This window comes from Phalaenopsis equestris, unplaced genomic scaffold, assembly GCF_001263595.1.
Source record: "Phalaenopsis equestris unplaced genomic scaffold, ASM126359v1 Scaffold000761, whole genome shotgun sequence".
In the NCBI taxonomy this organism is placed as follows: Eukaryota; Viridiplantae; Streptophyta; class Magnoliopsida; order Asparagales; family Orchidaceae; genus Phalaenopsis; species Phalaenopsis equestris.
This window is the reverse complement of record NW_018165201.1, coordinates 126,893-142,751: the sequence shown is the minus strand read 5'-3', so window position 1 is coordinate 142,751 and position 15,859 is coordinate 126,893. Positions and strand designations below refer to the sequence as shown.

The window sequence follows — 15,859 nt, the reverse complement described above, 5'->3', positions numbered from 1 at the left end:
AATGCATGCCTACCATCTTCTCTATTATAAATATTTAAGAAAATTCAAGTAAACATTAAAGTAAGATTCCTTGACTCTTAATTTGGTGATCTTTTCTCTCTTAATTTCCATAATATTTTCCCTTATATTTTTAACAATCTAATTCTACATTTTATTTGCTTGATGTTGGCCTAATTTGCCACCATAGAACAAGAGAAATTTGAAAAACCAAACTAATGTTGCATTTGGAAATTGCATGGTTGCCTTGCCCATATAAGAATAGCCTTGCAATCATTAAGGAGGTGGCTTCTCCCCCATAAGGAGATTTGATAGTCGAAAACTAAGAGATTGGTAGACATTAGAGTGGATGCAAGTCAATTTAGTATCAAATTATGTTAAAATTATTAACATATTCTCCTTAGTACATCGGGATTACTTGTACATTTATTTGATTAATTTGTATGGTTGGAATGTATAAATGGTGATCCTCATGATATTGCTTTATAAGTTATCATGTTAGAGTAATCATTTAATAGTTTATATAATAATACATTCCTCTCACATTTATCACTATATCTTTATGCCACCATGACATTGTTGTGTGTCTACACTTACATGTTTGTGTGTGTGGCTTTAGTTTTTATTGAATCAAGATACTATAAGCTTGTGAAGTCGAGTTGATCTCTATATTAAGCTTAATTGATAACTTGGTCACTCTATTAGGGTTTGAATTGGTTAAATTTTAAAAGAAAATTCTAAAATAAATCATCCATTTATGAAAGGACAAAAAGATTCATACTATGATATTTAAATGAAAAAATAGCCGTTATGCCTCTCAAAGCTCTACATCTACATTGCTACAAGTATAACATAAATAACCATTTAAAACTTGTATTGCACATATCAAATAAATCTAAAAGATTCAAAATTCATCACAAAAATTCAAGGCTCTGAAAAAAAAGTCACAAAGAACAAAATTTTAAATTCCTCCCAAATCCCCAAACTGTACAACAAAAGCTTCCCAAACAAACTCTCCTCCCTCCCCCAAATCCTCCATCAACAGCTCAATCCCTCATACTTCACCGGAATAACACGAGATAACATGCTCCCCACCGTCGCCATGTCCCTGCAAAACACCCCTTGATACACCGCCGGCGCCAGCTGCGCCTGCTTCTCCGCCGCCACCGCTGCCCTCTTCCTCTCCACCTCCTCCTCCATAATCGTCGCCATTATGCATGAATAGCCTTTCTGCAACATTCTGTACAAAATCAATGCAGACATCCTCGCCTGATCCCTCACCGCATCCAGATCCCAATACTCGTCGGAAAACTCCAGCTTGTCGACAAAAGCCCCGGCTTTGTCCGGCTTATGCCGCAGTAAAAGAAGCAAATTTGCCCTCTCTAGCTCCGACCGCGAACACCCCCTTCTCACTCCAATCAGCTTGTAATAATCCACATCATTACCCTCGCCGGCGGCGAACCTCTGCCTGATTCCGTTTATCCTCGCCGTCAGACTCCGGAGACTATTCGGTATATCGCGGTAACGAATCTCATCGTCAAACGGGCGGCGCCAAACAGGGCCGGGCAGCTTCCTGTCCCGGAATATGGTGTCGTAGAGGAGTTTCAGATTGTCGAGATCCCGGAGGCAATCGGTGAGGCACCGGACGGATTCGAGGAGGTCGGCGCGGGTGCGGAGGGCGGGAATGGAGGTCGGATCGATCGCCAGAGCGCGGTTGCAGTCGGCGATGGCTTCGGCGATACGACCGGCATCACGATAGGCGGCAGCGCGGCCGATTAGACAGGTGGCTGCGAAGGGGTGTGGAGTGCCGCGCCGATTTTCCAAGATTTTGGAGAAGTGGCGAGCAGCTTCAATGGGGTGGCCGGCGTCGAGGGAGGAGATGGCGGCGGAGCGGCGGCGGAGGAGGAGTTTGATGTGGGTTAGGAGGTTGGAGGCTGATTCGGATTCGGAGATGGGATTGGTGGGGGGATTCTGAGGGGAGGTGATGGCATTGAGATTGGATTTGGAGTTGGTGGGAGGGAAGGAGGGGATGGTGGGGGAGAAATTGAAGATGTCGTCCGAGTGAGTGATGCTTTCCCGGCGGAAGGCTGCGGAGGCGAGGCGGCGGCCGGTTTGGAGGAGGATCATGGCGTCTTCTAAGAGGCCCAGATGGCAGCAGGCTTGCCCCAAAATAAGGTATCTGGAAGACGATGAATGATTAGATTAGTTCATGCGGAGCTTTGAGGTTAGTTTTGGGCATTTTTACATGCAAACCAACCAATTCCCATGTATTTACATATCTAACCCATAAAGTCTATTGTTTACATCTATACCATTCAAATCTTTTTTATCACATTCTACCACACAAATCTTTCATAACACACAGCTTAAATATCATTATTTTAACTTTTAAAAACTAATATGCTGACTATAATGCATATGAAAGATGGAATGCATGTAAAAATTAAAATTTAGGTGTTACATATAGAAATATATAAAATTTGAAATTTGCTAAAACAACAATATATATATATATGCAACAAGCCGTGGCCTATTGGTTGTCAGGGTTCACTGTAAGTCTCATGAAGTCACGGGTTTCATCTCCAGTGGCGTTGTGTTCTCAAATATTTAAGCACATGACGCAGACTCTCATGATGCCTAGTGCATGAGAAATCATTATTTAACCAAATAACGATTTACTTTATATATATATTTGTGTCTTAACCTAGCTCATTAGTTGCAGCCTTTGGTGTAAGTCCCTCGGGCCGGAAAAATTATTCTATACGGAAATGCATGCGGCGTCTAATCTCCACCGTCGATCACCACAAAGATATATTTCGGTGGGTCCCATTTTCAATTTTTTTTTTTTATTTGATTGCAGTGATCGACGGTGGAGAACTGATATCGCATGCATCTCTGCAAGTGGAGTCCGCCTCTTGGTCCTCAGGCCGGGGGTTCGATCCCTGCCTAGGATCGAATTGCACAACTTCTAAAAGTGGGGTCCGCCTCTTGGTCAGACTATGAGGTTGATCGGCGATTAAACTTTTCAATATATATATATATATATATTCAATTTCTTCTGAATTTTTCATATTAGGTAACATTGACAGAATAATATAATTTTTTAAAAAAGTGTTGATTGGAGCTCATGAACTACGCCAACAATAACAAGAGAAAAATGACAATTTGTAATAATTTGTGAAGAATGGATTAGGTAACATTCAGCCAGCGTCGAATAAAAAAAATATTTAGCATTAGGTATACCTCCCCGAAAAATATTATCATTATGGTCACGTTTCCGTTAGTGCTTATTTTTAAAATTATCATTCCATTCCACTGACTTTATTTAAATAAAATAAATAAATAAACGGAAAATAAAATCCAAGGACGAATTCCAGCATGCTGCACTCATAAAAATAATTCAAAGAATCAAATTTACCTCCACTGCCCCTCACGATCGCCGGCGGCGCGGTGGATTCCGGCGACCAACTTCCGCTTTATGTCGTAGATGGAAAAGCAGCGTAAACCGCGATCGCCACCATTTTCGCATTTAGGAAGCAACTGGGCTCCCTCGCGGCTGTCTGAAACAGCTCTGCCGCTGCCGCTGCCGGTGGAGGAGAGAGAGGTCGAAGAGTCGTCGAAGGCGGCGGCGGGGGGGCGGCGGGGGCGCCGGAGCCGCCGCGATAGCTCGGAATGTAGTCCTGAAGCATATCGGCGACATCCCTGAAACGGCGAAGGAAAAGGAGCGATCTTGCTTTGAGCTCCAATGCAACCTCAAGCCGCGGAGAGAGCGCGAGGGCGCAGTCGAGGATTCCGATCGCCGCCGAGACTCCATTAGGGTCCTGCGTTGCAATCAGAGAACGCGCGTCCCGAATGTGTTTGTTGACGATCTGGTAGTTTATAAAGAGAGAAATTATTAGAACAGAAAGATGGAGAAGAAGAGGAATGAAAACAGAGAAATAGCTGGAAATTGAAGCATTAATGCCATGCGGCAACATTGCCGGAAAGTCAGCGCTTTCCAGAATAAAGATCTGAACTTCATATAAAACCTCAAAAATGTCGTTTTTGATCCATAGATTTCACATTGTCTGAGAAGGAAAGGAATGAAAAGAGTGATATCTCAGAAGATCTGGGGATTCAGAACGGAGAAATGAATTCCTTGATTCGAATGGCAAATCAACTGTTGCAGAGTGGGGGAACGAGGTAGAAAGGGGGGGTGGGGGGGTGGGGAGGTGGGATCTGATTACGGACCTTCCTGTTCATCATCCACCAATGCTTCTTCTCCCGGGAAAGAGATTGGGGAGCTTCCATCGTTTTTTAAGCATCAACTTCGTCTTCTTCCTCGGCTTCAGAATGCATATGATAGAGTGAAGGAAGGAGGAAGCTGAGCTTGGAGGAGAAGAGGAAAGCTTCGATTTTTATGAGAAATAATTATGTTCCCTGTATTCTGCAGGGAAATTAATAAGGACGAAGATCAAAAGGACTGAGGAAATTCAAAATTGAAGGAAAAAAAATGCCAGCTTTGACTACCCCCTTCCACACTCAACCCTTTCCCTTTCGAAGAAAGCTTTGATCCCTCATCTTCCAAGCTGGCAAGATGCCCAATCTCAGTGTAGGTAGCATTAAAAAATATTCTAAATGGAAAAAGAAAAAGGAAAATCAAGTAAAAAGAGGTCTTCCATGGAAGAGGAAAATGATGGGAACCTATACACGGTGGGCTCGGCTCACCGGCTATAAACAGTTACCGGTAATGCACTTGCCAGTCACGGGGTCCAAATGTAACCATTAAACACCGTTGGGGAGGGTGACAAGAGAATTAAATGAGGAAAGAAGAAAAAAACAATATATACTTTCTTTAATTTAGACCACATTGTAGTACTAGTTAAAAGGGGGACTTTTTCATTATGTTAATATAAAATCTCCAAATTAAATTTAGAAACATTGATTGGAACTTTCTTATTTTCTTTATTTTATAAATACTAAATGTTAATTTTTTAAATTTTGAAAAGAAATTCTAAACACTTATAATTATATTATATATTCTATTGGTATAAGAATTGACTCTAATTTTTTCATACCCTTTTTTTTATGAAATACATCAAAATTTATGTTTAAGACAATTTTTTTTTTTTCTTTTTATTTAGTAACTCTGTCTTGAACAACATAGATTGGATAAGATTCAAATCATATTTGATTTTTTTCTGAAAGAATTTGAACATAAATCTTATATGCTTGAATATAATTTTGCAGAGAGATGAAGCCTTACAATATACATGGATGTATTCGTTATGAAAGCTCTATTACATGACATGTAAAGGAATACTGTATAATGCTACTTATAGAGGAGTTTGTTACAATTAGAGGACAAGTGGTCCTGTGGAGTGATTGTGGTGAGTATGTGGGTGGGTGGTTGTATTAAAGGTCCTCAAATTAAGAATCCAACTATTGGATTGTTAATTTGTTTGACATTCTATAGAATCAACAGTTGGATGACTCTTTTGTGAGTATGTCAGCGATCTGATCATCGATGGCTAAATGATTAACATTGAGCGAGAGATTTGAGATATGTTCACAGATGAAATGGAAGTCAAATTCTACGTGCTTCGTTTGAGTGCATAATATCAAATTGGAGGCGATGACGAGGGTGAATGTGTTGTCACAATAGATTGGCGTTGGAGCAGAAGATGAATGTCAGATTCTTGAAGCAATTGTCCGAGCCAAATGGTGTTCGTGATGGTAGACGTGAGTGCTATATGTTCTGATTTCGTTGAGAATCGTGCAACTGTGGATTGCTTTTGAACTTTCCAAGAGATGAGGATATGACCTAGGAAGGTGGAAAACCTTGTTGTGCGTTGACCTCATTTTTAGATGAGGCTTTTCTCTCTTTCTCTTCCTCTCTCCTTAGAAGCTAGGATCTAGTTTTAAATTTTCTCAGAGGATGCTACCTTATAGAACTAATGGTTGGTTGAAACGCTAAATTAGAAGCTCTTTATTTTATACCTTAACACTTTTTGTGTTAAGTTTATTGAAGTTGGGCTATTGAAACTAAATTTAAGTTCTCATCATAGGCCTTTAGGTAATCTTTTGACCTTAGAAACTTAGGCCTTTAAAAAGTTATCTTTAAATCCTTTCAAATCTCTTTAAGCTACTTTTCTAGCTTTTTCCTTGGTTTAAAGAAAACACATTTGGTTTAGTATTCACTTTGAATCATGATTAGTTAATTTTAAAGAATTAAATATGAAAAAAGTTAAATTCAAAAAATTAAAGCTAAATTCACTAAAAATTAAAAAGAAACAAAATTTAAAACTCATAAAGCAACTCAAATAAAATACAAAATGGAATTAAAAAATATAAATCATATTCAAACAAATAATAAAAAAAGATAAAATTAAATTTACACTTAAATATAAATTAAATTAATTTAAAATCAAAACACAATGTCTATTAAATATGAATCATACTAAAACATAAATCAAATTAAATAAACCTAGTTACTATTTAAGTTAATTAAATAATCTCCAAATCATATGGACTCATATTTAATTCAATAAATAAAACCTTAAAATTATTTCAAATGTAACCTAAAATCCAATTTGAATTAATATTTAAATTAACAAAAAAAATGTATATTCAAAAGAAAATGATTAAATCACAACCTACAAATCACATAAATTCATATTGAAATTCAATTTAAAATTAAATCTTAAATTCATGAAATTCAACACATAAGTCTTAACTAAAATTTAATTTAAATTTATATCTATGTCTTCATCTAAATTTTATCCTAAACCTTAAACCTCAACCCAACAACCTACCCAATAACATTTCACAACCCACCAAACCATCTCAAATACTAAACTTAGACACATCAGTTTTTTATCAAGCAAGCTTAGCCTCAAGCCAATACATTCTTCTAATATAAGCTCTTGCAAACAACCACCTAACCCTTCCGCAAAATCATCTCACAAAGCGGCAAGCTCTTGTTGGTTGATTTGGAGGTTGCTTTTATTTCCAAATCAACCCAAGCAAAATACCATCCAATCTTAAACTCATTACCTTGGATCCTTGCGTTAGCACTTACTTAGCCACATCCCATTGACTATCACAATCTTTACTCAATCCTCATTCAACCAACCAACTCAAGGTAGCTCAAGCTCAACCCAAGCTCACCCCATAGCTTGTCTTGGAAGTTACCCGAGCACCCATATGGCTTCTTCTCATTGGCAGCCCCCCAATGTTGACTAATCCATGTGGAAACCTCCAATTGACTTCCTCCTTTGACTTGACAAGTCATTCTTGGCATCAATCGTTGGTGTTCAGCTAGATTGTACCCGACCCAATCTCAAACTTGAGCCTAAAAATACTACTCCCCCAACTCAATTTGGGCTTGGTAAAATCCACCCCCCTAGCTCAATTTTGTGCCTAATCAACTTCCACAAACCCTAACTCATTCCCTATTTCTTCTCAAGTCTTTTTTAACCTCTACCACTCAAACTTTAAAATCGAGATCAGGGCTCAACTTGATTTGTAAACCATTCACTAATCTTTCAATCCAAAACCTCTATTAGCTCCCCCATCTTACCAAACTATTTATTCAATCAATTTACCATTGAATTAGCCCCTCTAACCCACTGTTTGATCGATTCATGCAGCTATTTGAACAAGAACATATAAGGTGTCTATGGAGCTTCAAATTGAGGGAAAAAGATTGCTCACGGGAACAAGACAATAAGTCTATGCAGCTGAGGTATAGTTTGAAACTTAGCATTACGTTCCTCGGTAGTGTTCTATTATGAAAGAAACTATAGTTTCCCAATATTTTCGTTGTAGGATAAGCCGCTTAGGACACAGATCTTTTTGAATTTGAACGTGCCACATAGAAGGTGTCGAACGAGAAGTTGCTACGTGTGGAGGTGAACCTTGGGGTGCCACTTGGAGTGCTGAATGTGTAATTCCTTCATCAAATTCTTAAAAATTTATAAAATTCAATCCGAAAGTTAAAAAAATCATTAAAAATAAGAACAAAATCAGAATAATTAAAAAAAAAATACGAGAGATTCATTAAATAGAGAGAAATAAAGTCAGATGAAAATTAAAATTAAGTAAATACAAATAGTAAATTATTTAAAAATTCATTAAATTAAAAAGAAAAAGAAAAAGAAAATGAAAATATCGTAGAAAATAACAATCAACATCAGTAATCTCTTGTAATTTTTCCAAAAATATAAAATAAAAATAAATTAGAAAATTTAAATTTAAAATGATAATAAAATAAAAAAAAATATTTAAAATATAAATAGTTAAATTTAAAAAGAAAACAAAAAATAAATTTAGAACAAAAAAAATCAAAAATAAAAATTATAATTTACTGAAATCATCAAATGGAAAATTTAATTCAATGTAATTCATTTAATAAATAATTGAGTATATTTGTCATTACAAAATTTACATAATTTCCTTCATATTTCAAGATCTTATTAAATCAATAAAATGCCCTTTTGAAATCATAAAATTTTGTATGAATGATTGGCTTGAATTAAAATGCAAACGAAAATTTAACTTAGAAATATAATTTGTATAGAAGGGTATATTTATAATTTGTAAAATTTAAATATACATATTTATCATATTTTAAAATCCTTATATCAAACAATATCAATATAAAATTTAGTAAGTTTACTATTATGAAAACATGATTAAAATTTGTCAAAATTAGCAATTAAAGTTTTATGAATTAAGCAATTAACGATGAAATTCTACTAAAATTCATGTGCATAAATGTAAAGAAAGATATATATATTAAAATTCATGTGCATAAATGTAAAGAAAGATATATATATTAAAATTCATGTGCATAAATGTAAAGAAAGATATATATATTAAAATTCATGTGCATAAATGTAAAGAAAGATATATATATATATATATAAGTGAGGATATAAAAATTAATTAAATAATTTTTAATTAAATTTAATTTAAATGATTGAAAATAGTTCATAGAAGATTTAATTGAACTTAAAATAACATTAACATTTTAAGAATTATTCAAAATTTTATTTCAAGCATTTCTCTAAAATTTGAAGAAATTTAGAGATTATTTGTATTTGTAATGAATTTCTAATTGAAAATATATTTAAAATTCAAATAATAATAATAAATAAATAAAAATTTAAAAATTTATCGAGCTTTCACAAAATATATTTGATGTTAACATAAACTTTTAAAAATAAATTTCAAAATATTTTGAAAAAAATAATTCAAAATATATAGAACTTTTGAATAAAATTAAAAAAAGATATATAATTTTAATTTTAAAAATTAATAAGAACCTAAAAACTCTTTAAAATTCACATTTATTGTCTTTAAAAGATCTTTAACTAGTTTTCTAAGTAGTTTGTGTCATTTTCTAAATTCTTTGTATTGATTAAATATACATATATGTTTTCTTAAGCATATATGTTATATTTAATTAATATTAAAAAACCAAATAAATTCATAAAATTAAAAAAAAAATAAAATTCATAAAAAATATTGAAAAAATTACAAACTTAAAAGAGATATTTTCTTAGGTAAAATTTGAACAATAATAAAATATCATCACTTGAACAAAATGCTTTGTTTTAGCTAGCCTCACTTCCCTTCACATGCACGGTAGACTTTGTGTTAAACACTAGGTATAGTTTTAGAATTAGGTCAACCTAAGGTCAAAGTGATGCATTTTTTAGCTTTATCTTATTTTCTCGTTAGATCTATTAGGTTGGGGCAGGGTTTTCTCGTTGGACTAAATGTTAAGACGAGTAATTAGTCTTTTCTTTTTGTATTGTGAATTTCTTTTCCATGTTATGATATGCTAGCCTTGTGTTGCAGAGGCTATAATTAACTTATGATGTATTAACTTTATTTTGTGGAGTGATGAAGTAAGTATATATTGTTTTGGTATCCCTATTGATTCTGTTTAGAGTTGGTTGTCTGTCTTAGTTGGTTAACTATGGACGTTTGAGTTATCTAAAATGAGAAACAACAAAAAGATGAACAACAAAAGAATGAAACTCAAAATTTTAAAGTACGAACAAGGATATCAAGATGGCATAGTTGACAGACGAACCTACCTTAGGTCCAGGACTGATTACCCCAATTTTCTTTACTGTTATTTTGCTCTGTGACTGTGTTTTTTTAAGTTATCGTGAATATTTAAATTTCTGCTTATTTTTATGAGTTTATTGGTGATGTTTGTTTTTATATTGGATATATCCGTGGATTCTTTAAGGATTAATTTTTCTAACCTAATTTTAATAACTTAAATTTAATTTTTCAAAATTCAGCCAAACTAACATATTAAATAATAAATTGCATTCACACCTTAGAAACATCATTACATTTAAATAAGAAATAAAATAAAAATTAATATAACTACAAACCTCTTTGATTTGTTAATATCCATGAAAAGATCATACATATTGATTATATTCCTTACAAGTAAGACTTTCACTTATTACTTGAAAAGTATGGACTTTGCTTATCTAATTGATTGATATTTGTGCTAACGTTAAGACTAATGATTTCTCTCCAAGGTTGACATTAATATTCTCATACTATCAAGATTAATTAGAATCTCTGCTTTGAATGAAATATAAATAATATTAAATTTGGATATTGGAATAAGTTTAATTAATTAAATTATACTTATTACATATGGGATAAATTAAAACTATAATTAGTTTAAGTTCATTTATAAATTTAGTCAGAGATAATTTATGAGTGCTCATTCATTTGTATTTTCTTAAAAGGTAGGGAAGGGTGGTGTCTCTTGCATGTACATTTTGATGAGTTACCCATTAAACAATATGATGTATCTAATCTCAATTATGAAGAAGTATATAACATTTCTTTTCCATAGTTATAATGTCTTCTCTCTCTCTCTCTCTCTCTCTCTAACTCTATTTCTCCATACTTAAACTAGACACATAAATAATAGGAAGCAAGGCACTTGCAATTACAAAGCAATATGTTTTTAATATGACTTGATATGAATATAAAATTAAATTATTAAATTCTTTAAATGATTTAGTTTAATTTTATTTGTATATAAAATACACAAATAAATTATTAAATTAATAAACTTCTTAGTTATTCAAGAGGTCATTTGTTTGTGAGTATTATGAGCATAAAATAAAATATTAAACTTTTAGGTGCTTAATTGGAGGCAAATCATATATATATATATATATATATATATATATATATATATATATATATAGGCGCCCTCTCTCTTCTCTCTCGCCCCTCTGCGGGAAGCCCCGGAGGATTTTAATGGCGGTCAGCCGTCCGCTAAGGAAAAGATATGGGGACCACCGATCGGGCCCACAAAAACATCACGAAAAGTTCACCACGTCATAAATGCGCCGCGCAGCCGCGACATGTGGGGCCCACCACGTCCAGCGCATCCCGTTAAATCCTTACCCGCTTCCGGTTGCAGTTCGCCTGCACCAGAGAAAGCGAAATTCTTGGGAAAATTTAGGCCCTGGGTTTCATTAAATGTGTATGATAATTTGAGCCGGGATCTCGCTCTTATGTTTGTTGCTTTCTTCGGTTCGCTATTATTTACGTGTTTTTTTTGCCTCGCTCGGCCTCGTCCCGCATTTGCTGTGTGGAGGAACTCGATGTGCTCTCTATTTCGACATGATTTTAAAACGTGCAATCATGCGTTGTTATGAAAATTGAACAATATTCGAGAATAAATAAATTCGATTTATCATTTTTCATGACGTTTAGAGAGGGAGATAATATGATATAATGAATGAAGTATTAAAGGTTTAATGATTATGATGAAGGGTAATGATCTCAGGTTGTTGTTGTTGTTGTTGTTAGTTGTTGAATTTTGATTTGTCTGTGAATCACACCCAATGAATAAAGTTTAGGTAAGGAGGAAGCGAGATCGAGTGAGGAGCGAATAACAATATGACATGATTTATTCATGAAATGATCTTTCTATTTATAGGAGACAGTACAATCTAATGAAGTTACATTTTGCGTCTGCTTTAACGGGGCATGTACTGAGGTATTTATGGTATTTTAATGTATGAGTCTGTCGTCCGCTGCTTTGTGGCTTGATCGACTAAAGTTAATTGGATTTGAGTGGACATGGTCAGCTTAGTCGGCTGAACTAGGCTGGTCATCTAGGCCGACTTCGTAGTTCATGATGTGATGATACCCTTTTGACCCTTGGGGCTCACAGATCTTGATTTTACTCACTTGAACTTTCATATCCTCATTGTTATTTTGTATTTAATGTTGGTGGAATCATATGATAAGTGATGATAATTTTGGCCTTTATGAATTGTTTCAATTTGGGCCTTATAATGGTCCTATTTTGTGAATTGTCTTTAGAGATGCATGTATTTGATTATATTGCTAGATTAAGCTGCTAGCCTCTCGATTTTGGGGCTTGGGATGGTCCCTCCGTTCATTTTTCTCATTGTTTTCTCTTAAAAATCCTTCCTTTTAGTTCATTTCTCTTGTTGGGGTTTAATCAATCTCTTTTTTAATGCAATGCATTGGCTTGACATGTGCTTTCATTTTCTCTTCAAAAAATTTATAAAAATAAAAAAAAAGCTATAATTTTATAATGATCTTCATTGTTTAATTGATATTTTAATTTGATGTTAGTTTTCTTTAAAAAAAAATTAAAATACTAACTATGAAATTCGCTTAAAATAATTGATATTTAAACGCTTACTGCAAAAGTTTACATTTTGTTGTAATTCATATTCTTGAAGTAACATTATACTAAAATTATACCTCATATTACTTTCAATGAGTTAAGATTTTACAGTTAGACTGGCGGTGGATGGGAAAGATGTGATGAAATTGCATAAATCTATTTGAGATAACTAAATCGAAACATAGAACAGAAGTGCAAAAAATAAGAAAATATAAAGAACAAAAAATTTAACGTAGAAAAACTCCAGAACGTGAACAAACCATGGAGTCACATCATACACGCTCTCAAGAAGTACGTCAACAAATAACAAACACTAAAAAGCTTTGAAAGCTTTAAAAAGACTTTGATGAAAGTAGGAATGTCCTACTTTTCATTTTAATTGTCCAATAAAAACTTTATATAAGCAAACTCATGGGAGTAATATAATTATTAAATATTATATTATTCCTTTTAATCCATAAGTGATGTGCCATATAATGAAACAAGAAGGTAAAATCTCTCAAGGTTTTTGGTGGTGAAGATATCTGCATGAAAAATTATTTGAAATATATTACCACTAGGAAGGAAAAAAAATAGCATGATGTATACATCACTTCAATAAAAGAAGTGAAGCAACACATTAAACGGATAGCAAGTTTGGGTTTCTCAAGAGGAGAAATAAAACAACATTCATAATGAGTAGGAATGCCTCTAGCCATAAGAATATGAATGGTTTTAAGTCTAGTGTGATGATTTTCAAAATAATGAATTCATAATGAGTAGGCTGAAGATGAGCTGAATCCGATAATTAGAGACCAAACTATTAAGGGCCAAATTGCATCTACTATTAGATGTAAGTTCATGAAGTTTGGTGTTAGTCCGATCATTATATTCCTCCTCAAATGATGTTTTTACCAACCTCAAATACCATAGGATGCTCATGAGCCCCTCCCCATAATTGTTTTTTTTCTAGTCAAAGATAAAGAAATAGTACAGCAAGAGGAGAAGTCGCGCTCCAGTGATACGAAGGCATGATTGAGTTTTCCCCACTATGACATCTTTTAAACTAAAAATAGAAGTTAAATCCGATGAGGTATCACAAATAACTAACACAAAAAGTTTACGGGGCTATAATGGTTCAAAATTAGCTCAGGATCACGAAGATGTTTATGAGGAGACATAATTGAAGCCCTTGCCTGAAGATGTTTTATTAACATTCGTAGTCCCTTGTTTGTCCTTTTTTTAATAGATGAGGTTTTGACTATTAAACCAGTGTCACAAGGAAATTATAAGAACTTGACAACTACAAGTGTATCAATGATTGATGAGTTAAACATTTTCTATGTGCCTTCTAGATTTAAATCTAGAAAGAAAGATATTTTATTTTATAAAGTTGCTACACATTTAACCACTCTAATATAATACTTATGAGCGATTTTAATGAAAAAAATTGAGGATATACCTCTTCCTTGTTATTATTCTCCTCTTGTTAATAAGATTTTGGATAATGATTTATTGTCTGAAAAATGGTCTATTTGTCAAGTCAAAATGTATAAGGCTATGTGGAAAAATAGTGCTCCTGATGAGAAGTTAGATCTAAGATATGTAAAAAGGCTAGATAAGGCCGAACTTTCCATTGTTTCATGTAGAATGATCTCTAAACTTAAAGATGATGAGGTTCTTGCCTCTCAATGCGGTCAAGACAGCTTATAATATAGTTTAGCCATTCTGTAAGAGAATCTAGCTTGTGGTTAACTTCAAAGATGCATTCTTTCAACATGTGGAGATATTTTGAAAGAGGGCTTCGTCGAGATACCACAAGCTAAGTATTCACGTCTAGGATCCCCTAGAGTCTGGTGACTCCTCACACCGAATGAGCCTCAAAATCAATAGTCTTGTCACTCCACTAGCTCTCCAAAGGATGGACAATGTCAGAACCACTTTATATTCCCACTGTGCGGGCGGGCTATCATGTTAACATTTCTAGAATAGGAACATGTTGATGAAGGAAGAAAATGTGACAGTGATTTGATTACAGAAAGATTTGGGCGTACATAACTATGGAGCCCAATCTTACATATAGACATTCGAGCGCTGCGATGCTATTTGCGACTCCAGACCCTAAATTAAAATTTCCACAATATGTTCTGAATGGTCACTCTAATTAGATTTGATTGGAAGCTGCGATGCCTAGAATGGCGTCGAATGCCAGACCCCTCGAGCATTGTCTCATCAACCAACATCTTAAAGCCCTTAATGGTGCGATAAGGTGCTGAACTTTGAGGTTGTGACTCCATGATAGTGTTGCAATGTACGGAAGGTTCCATCATTATTTGCACGCGAAGCAGCGACATTGACGCGAGCGTCACAACCCCTTAATTTATCTATATTTATATTTATTCATAAGTACCTTGAAATAGTTTCTTTCCTTGCACTTACTTATGCAACCAAACCGAGCTTTGTCAATGTTTATTGAGTAATAAAATAATATAATACTGGCAAAGGTTAGGATTTGGTGTGACAAAACTAATTTCCAATTCCAAAAATTATATTATTTTAAAAAAAAAAAGAATATTATGGTATGAACTTAAATTTGGTATGCACCCCCACCAAATGAATTCATTTAGGAATTTAAACTAAATAAAAAAAAATAGGAATTTCAACTCATAAAATGTAGTGACATGCATACAATGGGGCATCTTAGGAAAGGACAATTGAATTAATGTATTTTAATGTTTATGGTACCACTAAATCATGAGCTTTTGATGGGATGTAATATATTATATCAATATTAATTGAAGTGTCAAATGAATGGACTCATCGTTTCAATGCCAAGTCAAGAATAAATGTGCACTTTGCAGACTTATTGTAACTTGTTTTGAATTCATATTTTTCTATGCATATTGCATAAAGACCTCAGAAGATTTTGTATGTTCAATGCAACGCCGCAACGTTAGGTCCAGTGTTGCAGATCTATGCTGGGTTTTCCCAACAACAGCTTTCCTGAGAGCTTGGAATTGTAGTGCTAAGTATATAACACACGTAAAGCTAGATTGAAGTGTCGCGATGCTCTCAACAGCATATTGAAAAGCTAAAAAGATATAGAGCATGTTTCCTCAACATTGATGCCAAAGTGCGACAACACTAAGGCTCCGTTTGGGGCAGCTTAAAAGTGCGGCGGCG

At 34.1% G+C, this 15,859-nt stretch overlaps 1 protein-coding gene across 1 annotated transcript; it reads right to left on the bottom strand.

The window, feature by feature from the left end:
* Nucleotides 1-974: 974 nt before the first annotated feature.
* Nucleotides 975-4,621, bottom strand: LOC110031006. Its single transcript, XM_020734023.1, is given in 4 exon segments — nt 975-2,176; nt 3,416-3,630; nt 3,633-3,866; nt 4,228-4,621. Coding segments are annotated over 4 exon segments (1,650 nt in total). The 5' UTR covers nt 4,288-4,621; the 3' UTR covers nt 975-1,035.
* Nucleotides 4,622-15,859: the final 11,238 nt, after the last annotated feature.